Here is a 21279-nt window from a genome sequence, read left to right on the forward strand (position 1 = left end):
CATAGATCGTGTCTGAAAAGTGCCAGGCGGCAATATATTGCCGTCGGTGACATACGCGAAAAGCGCCAGGCGGCAATATATTGCCGCTTTGATATTCGTAATTTTCTTTAAAAAATACGACATCAAATGATTAAAGTTTTATGTTTTTGTATTCCCTGGTATATTTGTAGATATTTAATATGAATATAATTTTTATTTTGGAGGTCTATGCATTTTTATTTCGTAATTGTCACGTGACATTATCAGGTGACTCGATCTATTGTTGTTAATTCTTTATGCTTTAGTGCAATCGTACCATTGTATGCTGGATTCTTCTTCATTATTTTATTTTGTGGTTGTAAATATTAGTAGTGTTACCTGCTTAGCTATTGTGTGTAGTAGTTACAATGACTGACAATTTGCGATCTCACGGGAGTGAAATTGTAAGTAGCATATTTGTAAATAGAAAAAGTGTAAATAAATTTCAAATAAAATTGTGTAAATATTTCTTGGTAAATAGTGTTTTTAACTGTATTGAAACTGCTTATGGATCCTACAATCATCTGTTTACCGGTACATCCGTAATGTGAATATTTATTTTAAGTTTCTTGCAGTTAAGAGTCAGTTGCTTTATCACTTGTTGCGAAGTACAATTATGCGTATTTATACAAAATGTGTCATAAAAAATTTATTTATGAGAGAAATAACACAAAATTTTGTATGGTTGTTCCTTTATAAATGTACAATATAATAACATAGCTTTCTACAGTAAAATTATTTTTCCTTTTTTAGTTATTTACGAAAAAAATTAAAAAATTAAATTTTTTTTATGTAATCCATTAAAACATTATTTTTTTAAAATTTTAAATTACTTAAAACTACATCTTTATATTTTTTTGTTGATAGTATATATCTATACGAGTAATTTGGTGCAACTTTTAGGTCATTCTCTAATGTTTATGAAAAGTTATAAATTTTAATCTAAGAGACTGCAAAATCGCCAATTTTAGCCTGGCACTTTTGACTAGTCACAAGGGGATAGATATGTGAAAAAATTTTGCAACATCTCATATTTGGTCCTGGCCCTGAAAGGGTTAAGAATATTCGAGTAAAAACATTAAATCTAAATAAATTTAGGAAATATATTTAGATTTTATTGTATATTCATACTAGACGTGTTCAGAAATGACTTATTACCGCCTGTGCTGAAACATTCTTGGCAAAGTTTTAATCAGGTATTAGTGTTAATTTGGATATGTTTATTGTGTTATTGTCCTTTTCGCTCTTTGGACTGAATTGTTTTGGTCTGATTTAGAAAAAGGACTATATAAATTTCTCCTTTAAACCCAGATGACTGAACTAAGTCACTTGTACCTTGTCGGGAGATACATTATCATGTTTAAAAAATATTTTCAATGGTTATATATTGTACTGTATAGTGAAATCTTTGCCATACTAAAATATGATATTTTGTATTTTGACAAATTCAAAACACAATCACACCAAAAAACCCATTAAGTACGATGCAATAGTTAAAATGATAGCTGTGGTATTCACCAATGTTGAAACATTCTTGGCAAAGTGTTAATGAGGTGTTTGTGTTAATTTGGATATGTTTATTGTGTTATTGTCCTTTTCGCTCTTTGGACTGAATTGTTTTGGTCTGATTTAGAAAAAGGACTATATAAATTTCTCCTTTAAACCCAGATGACTGAACTAAATCATTTGTACCTTGTCGGGAGATACATTATCATGTTTTTAAAATATTTTCAATGGTTATATATTGTACTGTATAGTGAAATCTTTGCCCTAATAAAATATGATATTTTGTATTTTGACAAATTCAAAACACAATCACACCAAAAAACCCATTAAGTATGATGCAATAGTTAAAATGATAGCTGTGGTATTCACCAATGTTGAAACATTCTTGGCAAAGTGTTAATGGTTTGTGTTAATTTGGATATGTTTATTGTGTTATTGTCCTTTTCGCTCTTTGGACTGAATTGTTTTGGTCTGATTTAGAAAAAGGACTATATAAATTTCTCCTTTAAACCCAGATGACTGAACTAAGTCACTTGTACCTTGTCGGGAGATACATTATCATGTTTAAAAAATATTTTCAATGGTTATATATTGTACTGTATAGTGAAATCTTTGCCATACTAAAATATGATATTTTGTATTTTGACAAATTCAAAACACAATCACACCAAAAAACCCATTAAGTATGATGCAATAGTTAAAAATGATAGCTGTGGTATTCACCAATGTTGAAACATTCTTGGCAAAGTGTTAATGAGGTGTTTGTGTTAATTTGGATATGTTTATTGTGTTATTGTCCTTTTCGCTCTTTGGGCTGAATTGTTTTGGTCTGATTTAGAAAAAGGACTATATAAATTTCTCCTTTAAACCCAGATGACTGAACTAAGTCACTTGTACCTTGTCGGGAGATACATTATCATGTTTATTAAAATATTTTCAATCAGTATTGTGTGTATAAAGGTCTCTGGACTAGTTATATATTGTAGTGTATAGTCAGGGTGTCCAGCAGCCTTGAAAATCGGGCAGAGCGGGAATAATGCTTGAATTTTACCTGCCTTGAATAGGGCGGGAATTATGCTTGTATTTTGTAGAAAATCGGGAGTTTTGATTTTTTATTTTTAACGCCGCTGCCGTTACTAATGCAAGGCGACCACTGCGACCGTCCCGGCCTTTTTGTCGAAATACACGCAATCACGTGGACACCCGCATACCGCGGCCGGCCCGGCACAGCCCGGGAGGACTCGGCCCACACGACACCCGAAGAGCCGACTGAGGCTGGATAGGCCGGGCCGGTCGCAGTTGGTGGTGCTAGGCTGGAGTGAACCCGGCCCGGCCTTTTTGTGAAGTTGAAATACACGCAATCAAATGGACATCCACCAGCCCGGACCGGACCGGTCGCAGTGGGCGGGTTTTCATTTGATCGTATGCATTTTGACAGAGTATAAAAGTCTGGGCTTTTGAGTCAACACGAATGAAGATATTGAAGCAACAGTTCAATTATGTTCACATCAATGTGAAATTGACAGAATACAAAGGAAATTTGGAAGTAACTCGCTCTCGTTGCAGTCGCCAAAAACGGCGTTGTAGTAGGTTTGACGAGAGATGGCATTTATATATGCTTGATGTTAAAGTAATTTGAAGAGTGGCTAAATAATCTACACGACTATATATTGTATTTATAATATTCGCATGTTGAAGAGGTTGCCAATTCTTTGAAACATAGTGATGAATATTAAATGTTTCAATTTAAGGTTATCGAAAAACGTGATCGTGTGATCAATTATGGTGTACAATTGGATTCTTATAGGATTTATTTTAAATTTATTTGAGATATATAATTAATATAACATTTTTTAGTAATTTAGGTGTTACCCTTGCTATACTATTAATGGTTGTTTTCATTTAACTTATTGTCAATAGCCATATTTTTTAAAATTAATTTGTGCAATGAGTAAAGGTGCAATACATCGTTAGTAATTCAATTGTTAAAGTTTTATAACTTTCACGCACGTTTTCTAAAGAGAGTAAAACTTTTTCTGTGACAAATTTATTTTTTAACACAAAATAAATTGTAAAAAGGGTTCAACATTTGAATAGCCCATGTTTTGGACTTCTTGAGTTAAATCCTTTTTTACAAAATGAATATTAATATACTTTTATTTATTTTAACAGTTATTTTGTTTTTATGAAATTTAATTCACCTAAAACTAATGTAACCCTCAACTGGTTTAGAATAGTATTGGGTTTGATGTTGAAAGTGTAAGTAAGTAAAACTTCTTTAACTTAAAAGTAAAACTGTTTCTTTACTATCCTGTGTTTTTGAGGGTTTGTTTTCAGACTTCAAATAAAAAAATCGAAATCATTTACCTATTTGGATATTAAAATGTATTTGTACACAAACTGTAAGCACTTCATTAAAACACGCTAAGAAAGAATATTATCGTTCTAAAATTACTGAAAACAGAAAAGACTAAAATGTTTTGGGGAAGAGTAAATGAGTTGGCGGGTAGGGTGCATACCAGGGACACATTTCCAATACGAAAGTTTCTGCCGACCAATTGAAACATTACTAACGATAAAATTACTCAAGTAGCAAATGATTTCAATAATTATTTTGCGTCTGTTGGGGAAATGTTAGCCGATACAATTAACACGGTAGGGGGCCAAGTGGTGAGCGATAGTGACTATAGACTGGATGCGACATTTACGTGGAGGCTCTGCCCCGGGTCATGATGGCATTTCTGCACGGGTCCTCAAGGACAATTTAAGCACTTTTATGAAACCACTGCTATACTTGATCAATTTAAGTATTACCCAGGGAATATTCCCTGATAATTTTAAGTTAGCTAAAGTGTACCCGTTGCACAAGTCAAACAGCTTTACTGATAAAAACAACTTCCGTCTGATATCCCTCTTGAGTGTCTTTGCTAAGGTACTGGAGAAGGTAGTTAAGGAACAGCTCGTACACTTTTTCCAGGTAAATAATGTACTTTCTCAGTGTCAGTATAGGTTTAGAGACGACAGGAGTATTTCGAATGCATTGTTTGATTTAAATAAAGAATTAAATAATGCAATCTCAGAAAACAAAAAATCAATGCTAATCTTTTTAGACCTCAAAAAAGCCTTTGACTCTGTTGATAGAAATAAGCTAATGAATAAATTAGAACAATTAGGTGTTAGGGGCATGGCCCTTACTTGGTTCCAAAGTTATTTTACCAATAGAAAACAATATGTTTCAATTTGTAATGTTAGTAGCTATGCAATTAATGTAGACTACGGTGTATTTCAAGGGAGTACACTTGGGCCAATTCTGTTCTTATTATATATATAAACAATATTGCCAAGCTAAATTTAAACAGAAAAATAACATTATTTGCAGATCACACACTTATTTTTCTGAAAGGGAATATATGCGCGGATGTGAGATGAGAAGCATTAAGTGATTTAATGTTACTGAAAAGGTGGTTTGATCAGAATGTCCTTTCCTTAAATATAACTAAAACAAAATTTATGCCAATCTCTTTGAATCCTCAATCGGATTATGTCTTAGGAAATCTGATCATACATAATTGTGGAAATCATAGTAACAGTACCTGTAATTTATTGCGAAGCAATCGAAAAAATAAACTCGTATAAATATCTTGGCGTTATTATAGATTTCCGTTTGAAATGGTCAGATCATATTGAATATCTCAAACAAAAGATCCGAAAGTATATCTTTGCCTTTAAGAACCTTAGGAATATTCTTGCTGTTCAAGAAATGAAAATGATATATTATGCATACGTGCAATCTCTTTTTGCATTTGGGATAATTTCTTGGGGGGACAGCTTATAAATCAAATCTTGATCCTCTGTTTACGGTTCAGAAATCAATTTTGAAAGTAGCTTTTAAAAAATGTCAGTTTTTCAACATCCATTTTATTTCAAGAAACTAAAATTTTTACAATAAGACAACTTTTTATAAAATTTCTTTTAATACACATGTATAAAAATTTAGATGATTTATTTTAAAGAACTCAACACATCCATAACACGTTATTCTAGATCAACAGGAATTCTACCACTGTAATTAACTAAATCTTATTCAAACACCAACTCATACTATCTAGCTCACGTGCTTTTTATAAATATAAGTAAACAGTTTCCAAATTTTAGTTTTTTCAATGAAATTTCTACAATTATCTTTAAAAGGAAAGTTAATCAGTGGTTATTATCATTGTCTACTGAGGAGGCCAAGGCAGTGTTGTCTACAAACTACGGGCGGATAGTTTGACACGTAAACAACCACCACTCCTATCCCATCATCATTCATTATTACTACCCCATTATAATTTGCGGTGACCCTGCTTATTTACCCTTGTTGCTGATATGAAATGTTTTTAAAATTAATAATATTCAATTCCTTAAAACAGGTACATATTAAAATTACACGGTTTTTTCCTTTTAATATATTCATTCCATATTCACGTATGTATGTGTATGCATGTATATGTATATATGTATGTATGTGGTATGTAATAGTGTATTATCTTGTATTATATTTTATATTCATTTTTTTATATATATCCAGTCCGTTATTTCTTCAGGCGTGAGCAACTTGAGTCTGCGCACAGGCATCATAGCCCATGCAGGCTCATTTCCCGAGGGCAATGTTTTTATACATGATGTTATTTTTATGATGATTATTTCTTATGATGTTTATTCTTTGTTCTCATTTCAAACTCCGTTCGGTAATGTAATAAAAAAATTTTTAGAAGTTAATTGTACAGTTTGGATTTTAATATTGTACATATATTTGGGAAATGTATCAATTCAATCCAAATAAAATCAACTGTTACAATATAAACGTTAAATTAGGCTTTGGTACTTTATCATAATTTTTTATAGGCCTACACTGTTTTTTACAATTTTTTTAATAATAACATTACACTGAAATTCATTTTTAACTAAATTAAATGCCACATTAAGCATAGTATTGTTTAAATAATTAAATTAACATATTTTATAGGTACGATTACAGTTCAAAGTTTTTGAACACAACGAAGTTCTATTATAAGCTATAGGTTATGAAAAAAACCTCATTTACTGTAGTTTTTTCAACAAAGAATTATAAAATGTTGTTAATAGTGTATAAGGACATTAGTAATTAAAACAGAGGGCCTATGTTTGACCATTGTCTAAAATAAAGGTATGTATTCTTTTAAGCAGTTATTTTAAAATATCTCAATACTGTTAGTAGGCCTTAAATATTTGAGAAATCTTTATTGTTACATGGAAAGTAAACACTATTTCGTGACTTGATTTTGGCTTGTAATTGTTAGTTACCGATAAAGAGCCAAAAGTAAACCGCGGCTATAGCCTTGAATTTTATAATTTTGAGCCTTGAAAACCTTGAAATGTACTTGAATTTTAGATTTGGTTGTTACTGGACACCCTGATAGTGAAATCTTTGCCATACTAAAATATGATATTTGACCGATTCTCAAAACACAATCACACCACAAATCCCATTTAGTATGATGTAATAGTTAAAATGGACGCCACGCCGTGGTGTTCACCGCCTATGTTGAAACATTCTTGGCAAAGTGTTAATCAGGTGTTTGTGTTAATTTAGATATGTTTATTGTATTATTGTCCTTTTCGCTCTTTAGACTGATTTGCTTTGGTCTGACTTTGAAAAAGGACTATATCAATTTCTCCTTTAAACCCAGATGACTGAACTAAGTCATTTGTACCTTGTCGGGAGATACATTATCATGTTTGTTAAAATATTTTCAATCAGTATTGCGTGTAAAAGGGCTTTGCACTAGTTATATATTGTAATGTATATTGAAATCTTTGCCATACTAAAAAATTATATTTGAACAATTCAAAACACAATTACACCGAAAAACCCATTTTGTATGATGTAATAGTTGAAATACCCGTGATGGTGGTCACTGCCTATGCTGAAACATTCTTGGCAAAGTGTTAATCAGGTATTAGTGTTAATTTAGATATGTTTATTATTGTACTTTTCGCTCTTTGGACTGAATAGTTTTGGTCTGACTTTGAAAAAGGACTATATCAATTTCTCCTTGAAACCCAGATGACGAACTAAGTCATTTGTACCTTGTCGGGAAATGCATTATAATTTTTTTTAAACATTTTTAATCCTTATTGTGTGTATAAATGTCGTGACCACAATATTGCATTAAAAATTGTAATGCAAGAAGGGCTCTATTTCAATGAAACATGTAAAATCCATTTGGCTATGTTAATTTTCCACTATTCCAAAATTTAATTGTGGATTACTTTTATAGATTGTTATAGTATAAACGTCTAAGGAGGAACACCGTTACCTTTATTTGGTTCACTATTTATTTCCTTTTTTATGGCGTTAGCTTTAGATTTTGTTACGGTTTATTACTTTGATCTATCTAATATTATGTGATATAAACTATGATAAGTATATTTCCTGTGGTTATTTATTACCCTGTCCATCGTGTTACTGAAATTTTACTGTATTTCTATATCACTCTTATCATTATAATGATTCTTTGCCTAGAATTGGTTAATACGTTGTTTAAAAGAATTTTTGTATGTATATGTCATAGTTAAGTGTTTTTAAATATGGCATTCTTGGCATTCAAAGTAGAAATGGTATCTTTGCTCTTCAAGAGGACATAATATATATGATAAAACATATTGAAATATTAATAAGTTAAACGAATAAACATTCAACAGAGAAATTGTTTGTCAGGCTTAAAACCTACCAGATCAGAGTAAAACAAAACACCTACTTGGTTAGGGAACATAGTATGCACTCACAGTGACTAGTGACTTGCATATTATGTAGTAAATACATGCTGTGTATAGTAGGTGTTTTTACATTAATTGTATTGTTTTGCAGGGGCGGTCCAAGAGGTGGAGGTATGATGCGTGGAGGACCTCCGGGCAGAGGTGGACGAGGAATGCCACCACGTGGGGGTCCTGGTGGTCCTCCTAGAGGTGGAGGTTTAGGGGACAGAGGTGGATTTGGAGGTGGCATGACAAGGTATTATTTTACAAAATATAACTCTCCAATCTAGAAGAACTGAGTTGTTTTGGTAAAGCAAAATCTGTAACAACTTTTAAGTATTTTTCCACTAATAAACCAAGTTATATAAAATGTACTTAATACTTAGATTGCACTACTTTCTGTAGTCTAGGTGTCTGATGGGGATTAAGTTTTCAGCTTGTTTATTCTTGGTCACTGACTATTTTTTGGGTCCCTTCAGACGAACATGACTTCACATTTCAGGAGTCAAAGCTGTCACAGTGTAATTGCTCATCTCATTATTAAATTATTTTTTCTCATTTTCTGTCACATTTGTCTAGGCATATCTTCTAAATAATATTGGGATTTGTTCAATGATGTGAAAATAGTTTCACCATTCAGCTGAGGAGGTAAAACTGGGCCTACTAGAATTTCTCTAATGACATCAACCTATACATTCGCTTTGTATTGTTCTGGTGTCTTCAAGATCCACTTACATTTTCTTCTGCCAATTGTTAGTTCACAATTCCATCTTGTTATAATTTAACTCATCAGTAATTCTAAAAGTATGATAAAATTGACTCTAAAACTCTTCTACAATATCTTATTCCAGTAGACAAAAAAACCATTATAAAATAATTGTAAACAACCAATTTATAACATATTTTAATTGTAATTCAACTTTACAGACCCAATGGCTTCTTTAGAGGACGTGGCGGTCCCATGAGGGGACGAGGAGACTTTGGGAATGCTCCCCACGGTGGCCCCCCACCTCCACGTGGTGATGGTACTAGAGGAAATTTCAGAGGTAATATATTTCAACAACATAAATTGAGTATTAAAAGGAAAATCAAATGTTTTACTATGTAGTTACTGTATCCACAATATATTTTTGTGTGATTCTCTTATCTTAATTTTAGTTTAGTTAGGTATTGCGTCATGGATGAGGTCAAAGTTTTAACCATTGTTTTATTTACAATAGCTAAGTCTTGATGATTACTTTGTTTTTTATGTGAGTCAACCGTAAATAAGCAGTTTTGAAATACCTTTTGCATAATTGTTAGTATAAATAATATCACAGTTAGTTTTATTTAATTTCTCATTTACGTTTTTAATTGATCTTTTGAAATATTTACATAAGTGAAAATATTAAGATTTCTTTGTATTTATTTTCATTCTATCACACAGCCAGACAAATTTAATAACAAGTTTGATTCTAGAGTTTGAATTTTGAAGTGAATTAAATTTAGATGAAATAAATAAATTATGTTGTAATGATGACTTTGTCATTCTGGATGTCAGTGATGAGCAACCAATGTATCCCTTGGCAGTCTGAACAACCTGACTTAAAACAAATTTCTTGGTGAAGAGTGTAGAAAGTTATTTCAAATATATTTGTAAATATAACTAGTTATGTTGGATAAATAGAATAAATTGTCCGTTATTAATAATGTTCATAATTTCATCAGTACATATCTCGTGTAACTTTTTTGTGCTATACAGACATGAATTTTGTACTATGTGTTTTCTTATTTCCCTGACAGTTTTAAAAACAAAATTTACCAATTAAATAGCACAAACTGGTTTTAATGCTGATTCGGTTTTTACCACTGGAGTTTCCCATTTTTTGACAACACTCAAAATGTTTAAAGATGTGTATATATATATATATATGTCAGAGATGTAGCCATCTATGTTTAATTTGCCGTCTATCTGTATGTACGTCTTTTATTTTAGAAATCTGTAAAGATAAAAAAAAAACTCAAGATAGGCATGATTATATTTCTTGCAGTTTCTAATCAAAGGGGAAATTAATATTATATTGTCAATATCACACTTTAATGTGTATGTTTTAATGTATGGTTAATGATGATGTAAACAATGAAAATGTTTTGAAAAGGTTATTTTAGGTTGGTCAAGATAGAAGAATAACCAATCAGTTGACTTAGCCAGTAGAAATGGATAATATTGCAAGGATAAATGGGATTGAAATTCAATTCAATCTAATTGGTAGCTAAGAAGCAATCAGTATTAGTTTTTGTGAATTAGATTCTTCATGTAAATTTGATATTATGGTATTGTTCTAAGTAAAATATAATTATCAGTGGTAATTAACTAACCATCCCTCGTATACAAAAACAATTATCACACTAAAAATGTACACCACTGGCCGTAATCTGCCCACTTCTTCCAGTTGGTGGATTGAACATATTAAAACACTGTTGCTTTTAACCCTTTGCGTGCCACGGCGACGATACATCGTCGCCAAAAACCCTTGCGAAAAGTGCCACGGCGACGATCTATCGTCGCCGACTTACTGTGCGAAAAGTGCCAGGCGACGATCCGTCGTCGCCGTCTGTTATCGTAATTTTTAACGCTTTATTTTTCATGAATTCTTTTCACGAACAATATTGTTTTTATTTGTTAACTATCCTGCAATAGATAAATAATAGTTCACATAATACTTTATATTAGTGAAGATAAAAAAACACAGAATAATAGAAGCAACAACAGCTGGCGGTGATCAACCGGGCGCGTAACATCGTTGCCGCGTAAACAACTCGCTACGTATAGTATGCGTAATATCTAAAGTAATACGTTCGGTCACATGGTTGTGTATACATCGTTTTGAGGTTAGGATCTCTAAAATGATTTTTTTAAATTGATATCTCCCGTGCGTGCGTGCGGGCGCGTGCGCCCGCGAGCGTGCGTGTGTGTGTGTGTGTGTGTGTGTGTGTGTGTGTACATATTTTTTGGGAGAATATGAAGACTATATATTAGATATACTTTAGAACCAAAGGATAAATGTAAGTAATGCATTAATTATTTTTGTTTTAGTGTTGTGTTACCGGTACTGAAAAATGATTTTTTCATTATGTACATAATTTCAAGCATTGTTATGTAACTATAGTAATTATATAAAAAAGTCAACCATTATTTTTTTTCACATTAACAATGTTATAAAGAATATTAAAAAAAATTCTTCCCATAGTAAAATTGTTTCTTATTAATTTGTCAAAAAAAATAAAAACTAAAAAATAAAAATTGCTTTATACATTTTTTGGTTTTGACATGCCAAAACTAATATTATTTTATGTTGTTTCATTTGTTTTGTAACATTTTATTGTAATACAATTTTTTACAAACATTTTGATACCTCTTTCATAAAAAATAGTATGAAAAATAAAAAAAATATATTCTTTTTCCGGAAGCCCGGTAATACTTCTTATTATTCCCTGGCATTTTTCGCATATGACTTGCAATATAGTTGCTAGTGCATTTCTTTTGTACTAAATTTTTTGCCTTGTGGCATTCAAAGGGTTAAACATTGGACTTTTATTTTGCTTAACGTTTAAATAATGCAAGTATCAGATTATCATGATGTTTTAATTGATAAGTCAGTTTGAACTTATGTGAAACTAAATATTGTACTGAATGATCTGATGCTGCAATATCAGTATGCATGGATAAAATGACTTGTTCTTCTCATAATTAATATTTCACTTGCCATATCAAGTAAGTTTTTGTTTTTACTTTTTCTTTTTTCAATACCTCAATGAATGGGTCGTTTCCTAGGAATGCCGGCCTCTCTGGTCCCTTACCAGAAGCCAAAGATGCTCAGCTCTCTTTCGTGCTTATTTTTTTACCTGTTATTATTTTATTTTAAATGCAAATAACATGAAGACAATTTTTTTAAATAAAACGAAATAATTATTTTTCATGTGTATGCTTTAAGTTTCAAGTTAAGTGTGTGCAAAGGACTTGGAACATATGTAAAATGTGGTATTGGTCTTCACTGATTATTGTGGCAAATTGGGCCGTGGCTTTTATTCTAATTTATTGTTACTCACATAGTTGAGTTGTATTCTTTTATTGATCTACAACCTATTGTACTTTATTATGTTGTGTCCTTTGTTGGGAGGGTGCACAGCTTGTATCAAGCTATAATGCATTTTTGTGTGAGCCGGTTGACATCCATTATTTTTATCTTGTACCATGATTTTGGTCATTTCAATCTGTAAATCATCTTTTCCATTCTTTCAAAAATTAAATTGATCCTAAATAATAATTCCATATTGGTATATGATAACAGATACAACTATTATAGTAATATAGCATATTTTTTGTCACACATTTCAATACAGTGTCCATTTGTCTGTTGGTTTTTCTTATATTTTTAGATTAAATTGTGTTACAGATTGGAACAGGTGTTATCCGAAAACAGATCCATTTTTATAAAATTGTTTTAAATGATGGAAATCGAAACCAAGTTGAGTCAATGAATAAATAAGTACAGATCCATTAAGCATCAAGTGTGTGGAATTAGTCAATCCCTATATTATACAAAAATTGTCTGATTTGTAAAATATTCAACATTTTCCTACTTTTTTGTCATTGAGTTGACAATAAAATTATTATTATACATAAGCTATTCCTTACAAATGTTATGTATTACAGGTTTAATGAAACATATGCGAGATATATTTTTGTTGCAAATTTAACTTGACATAGTTATGTTGTTTTTATTAAGCTTATTAATTATTTGTATGTTTCCACCAAGACCATTTTAGCTAATTAGGTTGTAGTGATGACAAAATATGATTTTTACAGAACTTGTAAAAACACATGTTGAAACACTATGTATTCCCTTGGCAGTCTGAACAACCTATATATTCAGTACTATTTTTGTTGATTAATCTTTAGAAGCATAGTAACTGAGAAGGGGGAGGATATAATATTATCAGTTATTAATTTCTTTGTAGGCTGTGAACACTTATGAGTGGCTAAAATGATTACTTCTAAGGAATTAAAACTTTTGTAGGAGGTTTTCCTGGGCGTGGTGGCCGAGGAATGGACAGGGGAGGTCCCATGTCTCGAGGGGGCAGAGGCGGTGGTGGTTTTCAAGGAAGAGGAGGTGGCAATTATGGGAGTGGACCTCCACCTCCAGGCCCTGGCCCAGTAAAACGTGGTGCACCAGCAGGGGGACCTCCCATGCCCGCCAAGCGTGGTAGGTTCGATGGGGGCCCACCAGCTAATGGATACTCACACCAGCCTCCTCCTACGTAAGTATTTACTTAAGCTCTGATGTATTTGAGTAAATGTCACTAAAAATGCAGTGTTATTTTTCACCTATTATTTCCTATATCTCCACAGCTGCATAAGCTAACTATTGTTTATAATGTGGGGGGGGGGGGTTATATGTTTTTGTCTTCACTTATTGACTTTATAAAATATAAATGTTATGAAAACTAACTAGCTCATAATAAATACTGATGTAATGTTTTTCTTGCTTTATGGATTGTTATTTATAGAAAGTTGACTACATACTAGGAGTCTAGTACATGCGGAGTGAGTAGCATAGTTGTAGCACAGCATCACAAAAAGAAAGGTGTTAGGATTGGATTTGTTGAAGTTGGCTCTTTATGAAGATACATAGAGAGAAATGATATTCCAAATCTATCACTTTCAACATTTGTCTTTTCTTGTTTTCTCAATGAAACTCATTTAGTTAAAGTTTATCTTTTGTATCTTGTGATCATGAATTTCAAACATTTCTGTAGTAAGATGATTTCTTGTTGAAAATATTGTAATCCTCCGACTGGCAGTATTAAAAAATGCTGTAACATGTGATATTTTTTTAAATTTTTCTTTTCTTTTAAATTTCATAAATAAATAAATAAACATAAATAAATAAAAATAATAACAGTATACGTAGTTATGAAACCTATTCCAAAAGTAACTGCCTTTCACCTACAGTGCTGGTAGTGGAGGGGATAGCCCTCTTTCACATGCTACTAGTGCACACAGCAAGGCCAGTCAGCATCTAGCCGTGACAGTTAGAAGGTCCTATTTGCTCTTGTTAATTTTCTGTAGCTTTGCAAAATGTGTGCCACAGTTGAGCCTTCTGTGAAATGCGTGCTATAATTAGATTTTGTTACAGCAAAACATATTTACCAAGAGCTATTTATAGAGAACTTTGTGCCATTTATGGGCCAAATGATATGAGTAAAGGGGGTTTATGTGAATGGGTTCGTTTGTTTATAAGTGGATGAACATATTGATAAGATCTATGAAATAGTTAGAGAAGATCCTTTCTCATCTGGTGAGCTTTCGGGTGAAATTTTCAGGACTAGTTTGTTGAGGATGGCATCAGAGAGGTTAGGTTAACATAAGTACAAAGTTCTCTCTCCAGGTCACAAGCTCAGTGTAAAAAATATTCTACTTCTGCCAAATAATGGGTTACTGGTGCTGGATTCTAAATAATATTGTAGCAAATATTTGTGTTGTTTTAGTTACCAAATTATGAACGATTTTTAGCTGCTTGTCAGTAGTATCAACTACATATGCGTATGAAAAAATATTTCCTTATCAACCACTCCACTTTGTGATCTAGAGTTATTTTTTTAATGAAATTTTGTAGTTGCCACCATGATTGTAGTGTTTGAAAAATATTTACAAACTTTGGATTATTCGTTAATGTATAAATGCAAAGTTAAGATTGCCCGAAGTGTAAAAACTGTAGTTTTGGTGATTATTCTTGTATTTGTACGCATTTTTATAGGTTTTTAGATGTCTTCTTTTGTATATAATCCTAACCAAGCCAGTTTGATGCTTAGTTATATTTCTATTATATTATTTGTATCTCATATTTTTTTCTATTTTAGACAATACCAATCTTATGAACCTCCTTCAGTAGATACATATTCCGCACCACCTGCTGCACCTTATGGGTGAGTAAGCTTCTATACCACACTGATATTGTTTCACTCTGTTCACAAGACTGTAATGATGATACCACTCAGCTCGCTTCGACTGTTTGGATGATGAAAAATTGTTCCCTAAACAATCTGAACAGTCTTCTTAGTGGCAGATTCTATGATTACAAAAAATTCAATAGCTAATTGTTCATATATTTTATTAGTCAAAACATTTAAAAACGCATTCAATGTACAAAGTAGATTCTCATCAATCAGCAGGTGGTCTGGCTGTGGCCTGACAAAGAAATAATTAGTTGCCCAAGGAAGAATTCAAGGCAGAAATTGGCAATCAATAACTAGTCTATTTAGTTTGCAGCTATAATGTTTTACTCTTAGCAGCTACTTTGTTTACAATATGTATGTCAGTTTTATGATACAATATCTTTGAACTGAGTGAATAATCAATATTTAATTGTTAAGGTTTTTATGTTAATGTATATAATTACTTAGTGGTATTTTACATTTACGGAAAAGCTCCGGTTCATCTGTCTAAAGGTCTAGTACGGTCCCAAGGTGGCTGGATTAGAACTGTCTTATCTGTTATATGAGCTGTTTACTCTATTACAATGTCATCAGTAAGAAACCTAAACCACTGGAATGATTGAAAACTGCGTATTTGGGCTTCCATATGTCAATGGAAAATTATTAACTATAATAGCTTTTCAGAACCTCTAAAATGTCACCACTTTTTCAGTGGTGAATGTGTTTATGAGTAGTATTTTGTTAAAAACATTGCTACTGGTTTGAACAAAATATTTTGTGACGTTGAGTCTAAATATAGACAAGATCATTATGAATGTTTCCAGTCACAGTTGTGAATCGACCTTTCCTTGACGTCAAGACTCAACAGGAAACCGCTTCAAATATTTAATAAATAAAATCAATGCATATAAGGCACAGGATTAAGACATTTAAAATTTATTTGTCTTTACACGTGTACAGTAAGAAATATTCAAGCTGTCAGATATTTATGGACCTAGTTATCTTTATTTTTATATATCATGGATTATAAATTATTTATCTTTAATTTTAGTTTTAAGAAAATATTGCATGATTGATTTGTTATTAGTTCGGGTCCAAGCTCATACCAAACTTACAGTGGATCGGGACAGTATGGAGGGTCTCAAAGCTATTCACAGGGTGGTGGCTATGGTGGCTACTCGACTCCTGGCTACGACACCGCTCCCTACGACCAGTCTGCTGGTGGCTATTCCACTGTCCAACCTGACAACAGGACAGGCTACCCCCCTCCCGCTGATCCTTACTCCGGATACAACAGCAAAGGTTTGTTGTACACATTAACACAGTTTATTTGTACTAAATTATAAAATGCTCGTCTTTGTTTCATGTCGATGATACCTAGAATTAGAAAGGAAGGAAACGTGTTATTCCTTAAACAGTCTTGCGTTGTTGTTTGCACATGTGAAACCCTTCTTAAATCAATTTTTATTGTCTCCATACCTATTTCAATTGAAATAATAGGTTATACGGTAGATTGATCGTTTATGGGTCACTTTATTTATGTTACTTTTGTTTTAATTCTAATAATAATATAAATAATTTTGAATATATGTGAGGCTCAAAATGCAGGGAAGGGTATACAAGTATATTGAAATAGTAGTAAAGTAAAAAGTACTTGAACCAATAAGACTGTAATGATGATACCACTCAGCTCGCTTCGACTGTCTGGATGATGAAAAATTGTTCCCTAAACAATCTGAACAGTCTTTTTGTAAGCAATAACCAACCTACCATCCTCGATTAGTTGTAAATTGTTATAGTAATGATGTGCTCTATATTTTGTAGAGTTGTCTGAATACTGTTTTCTGTTGATCAATCACTACATCACAATTTCATGTAGGGTGACCGTAAGAGGAGTTTTATAACTGGAAGTGTTAGAAGTAAGTACTTTCTCCAAAAGAAAATTAAGGAGAGAATTGAGTTTGATTTTCTTTCATCCTTTAATAAAAGTTCCCTTAATTCACAATTACATGCTGGGCTATTGCTATAAATACTGAATGTAGTCATATAAATTACTTGTTATAACAAATGATGGAGGTACATAATCCATTGTTATCCTCCAACGTGTATGCTTTGCCAAGACTGCAGTCTTTTTTTAAGCAACAACCACAACCTACGCTAACCATCCTCGATTAGTTATCAAACCTTATAATAGATCAAATAGTAACGATGTGCTCTCTGTTGTGTAGAGTTGTCTAAATATTGTTTTCTGTTGATCAATCGCTACGTCACAATTTCATGTGGAGTGGCTGAAAGAGGGAGTTTTTATTTTTAACTGAAAGTGTTAGAAGTAAATATTTTCTCCAAACAAAATTAAACAACAAATAAGTTGGATTTTCTTTTACTCTTTAATAGAAGTTCCCTTAATTCATTATTACATGCTGGGCTATTGCTATAAATACTGAATGTAGTCATATAAAGTACTTGGATATAACAAATGATGGAGTTACATAATCCATTGTTATCTTCCAATATGTATGCTTTGCCATGACTGTAATGATGATACCACTCAGCTCGCTTCGACTGTCTGGATGATGAAAAATTGTTCCCTAAACCAACTGAACAGTCTTTTTTAAGCTATAACCAACCAAGGCTAAGCATCCCTGTCAATCCTTATAATGGATCAAATATTAATGATATACTCCATATTGTGTAGAGTTGTTTAAATTCTGTATTGTGTTCATTGACTGCTACATCTTAATTCCATGCTGGGGTGGCCAAGAGAAATTTTTTTTTTATGAAAGTTGAAGGAGCAAATATTTTTATTCTTAAAAAAAAGTTGATAAGAAGATAAATCAATAGTATCTAATATTTATGTGATTTACTAAAAGTAGGAATCTTGTTTTGGAATTCATTGCATAACTCTTTACATATATTTCCTTAATGTCACCATCAAAGTATGTTAAAAATATATTTTACATATATTTACAAGTTATAATATAACTTTGTTAATAACTCCTAATATTTCATACGAAAAGTAAAGAATATTTATTTATTACCAGTTATTTGACTTTATCTCTTTTTTCTTAAAAAGTGAAAACCCAATCATTCTCTTATTAGAACTCTTAATATGTTCCAGCTGCCGATCCTTACTCAGGCTATAACGCCTCCGGTTACAGTTCTGCACCCTCCTACGATGATAGAAGTGGATATTCTCAGCCTCCAGTATATGGTGAGAAAAAACATTTTCACCTATTCCTGTTAATCACTTAATGCATCTTTTTCTTCTTTGCCTGTCATTTTAAATATTTTTTCCCATTCTAACACTTTGAGACTAAATATGATGTATTATTTCAGTTGCAGTGGGTGATAAAGATGGTAGCAAAATTTTCGATTTATTGAGAAGGGTAGCTGATGTTTGTTAGGGCAATCTTGGTAATCATAGAACTTCTAATGTGTCCATCCCGTTCTTACTAATTTGCAGTTTTTATATTAATTCTTGTAAGAAGTATAATTTTCCAAATAGGATACTATCATTGTTGATTTTGATTTAAACATAATTAAACCATAAATGGCGTTCTATGTTCCATTATCACCATGGTTGTGTGATCCAGCTCATTGTAAGTTTCATTTTGATGGAGATCTTAGAGCCGGTGGTGAATTCCGCTTGAAGTATCTGTGTCATCTAACATACACATACTATACAAGCTGTGTTCAAAAAGTTACCGATCTTGATCTGGAAAAAGTTATTAATTTTCTATATTAATATATTTTAAGGAAGTCTCTTTCAGAATGGCCTTCAGTTGATCAGTTGCGTTTAGCATTTATATCACTTCAGTATGGAGCCTGACGTAATAGTGGAATGCTGAGTTTTGTGGTATGAATAGCTGGAGCACTTTCCTGATGAAGCTGACAAGATTTTGTTGTGTACAGGTGACGACATTCACACCACACTGTATCACAAAGGAAATGTAGAACTTCTAATTGATACTCTTTGGTGATGGATCTTCATGTGTATATTCATAATCAACTACTTCATTGCTGTAAAAAACATGTGTTTTCATAACCTCATTTTGCTTTGAACTTGACATACATTTTCAGTATTTTGTATTTTCCTGGGAAAACTAGACTTTAGTTTCTGATTCATACCCCCCATATACCTAGATTCATCAACTTTGATGACTGTTGTGAGAAATTAAAATTAGGATCATTCTGAGTGTATTTTTATATCTTGGCAATTTTAAGCCACGACCGCTTTTGTTCTATTAGCATGTTCTCTGATACAAATCTTTCAGCAACTCTGTGCTTGGCCAAATCTTCTAGTAAAATCAGATAAACTGAATTGCTACTGATACCTCTGTAGCTAATTCCCGAACAATAATACTTGTATACTCTTTCACTAAAACTCAAACTTGATACAACTTGATTTGTTAGTTGGGTTTTCAGAGCAGGGATTACTGTACACTCAAGTGCAACATGTAAACTTTCCTCTGTAGCTAGTTTATGGAGAGTTATAAAGTAGGTGCCTTTGTCAAGTCAGTTAATATAAAAATAAACCTAAATCTATGTTAACCTTATCTATAAAATATCTTGATGAGGTTCTCATTTATACCTATTCAATTTATTTCATTAAATTTGCATTCCGATCATTGTGTGAGTTATCAATTGTGCAAAATACATTATACTACATCATCAAAAACGGTAAAAGCAAACTATAAATAATATTGTAAAGTATTGCTCTGCATATGAAATGATTTAGAACAAAGCCAGTAGATGATGTAAACGCACCATGCGTAATAGGAAATAAGGTCGGATACTTTTTAAACACACCTTGCATTATTAAAAATCCTGCTTCGTCTGTTAGTGGCAAGGGCTGGCCAAGGTTTGTTTGTTTGAGAACAGTTGGGAGTTCCATATTAGCAACTGAACATTTCTCAAGAAATGTGTAATCTTTAAAATAACAACAAATTATCAGAACTTTTACTTTACAGTAGTTTAATTGACCTAAATTTAGAATTAGATTTGACTTGATTGTGCATAATGTTTATTTGTGTGGAGAACATCTGAAATATTGGACTCTAACCAATAGCATATATCAAACTCATAGCTTTTACTGTTTGTTATTATAATAATTGTAATAGTATTGTTAATGCTGTAATTAAACAGTTTGGAAAATATGTATTTTAAGAGATTTAATTGAAGTACTCTATAGAAAAAAATTATACTGGCAGATGCAACAGAAAAAAACTGATGTAATTTTATGTTCTGTTTAGCGAAGTAGAAATATCTGTGAATAATAGCATAATTTTTAAGTACAATTGAGGAATATTTATTGTAAGATAATGTTGACTTATTTTGTGAAATAAAAAGGCAAATATTGCATATGAAAGAATTGGTTGAAGCTAAGAATTTCCTCAGAGACTTTAAAAATGTAAGAGTGAGATAAACATTAAAATTCTCTCTAAATAAAAAAAGGGGGAGATTGGTAGAACAAGTAGTGTGGCATCCCATCCGATGCTGTCTTGTAGGTAGCAGCAAGACACAACAGATAATTGAGTATATCAATCATCATTGGCGGAGTACACATCTTATTATCCTGTTTCATTTTACAATAAATGACTATTTTAGTGCTGATGCCTCCCTTATATTGTCAGTGTAAAAAGTGTGTTAAAGAGTCAGCATTGCACATGTTGACAATTGGTATTTCAATAATATTTAATATTCTATTAGGTTATGCCATTCATTGAAACATGTAATTGATTCTGATAAATCCCAAGTTAACAAGATATGTAGGTGTAAATATGTGTGTGTCGAGTTTAGTATTTTCATTCTTTATCGTGACTTCTTTTGAAGCATAATTGCATAAAAAAGTACATTATTGTTTCTGTAATAATTTTAGTTGCATAAAATTACTATTTTAAGTATCTATCCTTAAATACTAGTAAGCAGTATTTATAAAATGTATTGTGATTCCACAATAATTCATATTATATGTTGTTTAATACATAAAAATAAGTC

General features: G+C 31.9%; 1 protein-coding gene across 10 annotated transcripts in view; it reads left to right on the top strand.

Annotated features, from left to right (window-relative positions):
* Positions 1-21279, top strand: part of LOC124359616 (TATA-binding protein-associated factor 2N-like) — a 69466-nt gene that overhangs the window by 23949 nt on the left and 24238 nt on the right. For 8 of the 10 annotated variants that reach the window (XR_006922172.1, XR_006922175.1, XR_006922174.1 and 5 more), the window contains exons 3-8: positions 8417-8560; positions 9232-9350; positions 13365-13605; positions 15208-15273; positions 16370-16584; positions 18401-18493. Coding sequence is in view for 4 of the 10 variants with exons in the window: in XM_046812501.1 (XP_046668457.1) it covers positions 8417-8560; positions 9232-9350; positions 13365-13605; positions 15208-15273; positions 16370-16584; positions 18401-18493 (878 nt within the window). In the remaining 6 variants the exon portion in view is untranslated. The remainder of the gene's footprint in view (positions 1-8416; positions 8561-9231; positions 9351-13364; positions 13606-15207; positions 15274-16369; positions 16585-18400; positions 18494-21279) is intronic. The other 2 variants (XR_006922173.1, XR_006922176.1) reach the window with 2 other exon arrangements.

Source organism: Homalodisca vitripennis, chromosome 4 (assembly GCF_021130785.1).
Source record: "Homalodisca vitripennis isolate AUS2020 chromosome 4, UT_GWSS_2.1, whole genome shotgun sequence".
Lineage (NCBI taxonomy): Eukaryota > Metazoa > Arthropoda > Insecta > Hemiptera > Cicadellidae > Homalodisca > Homalodisca vitripennis.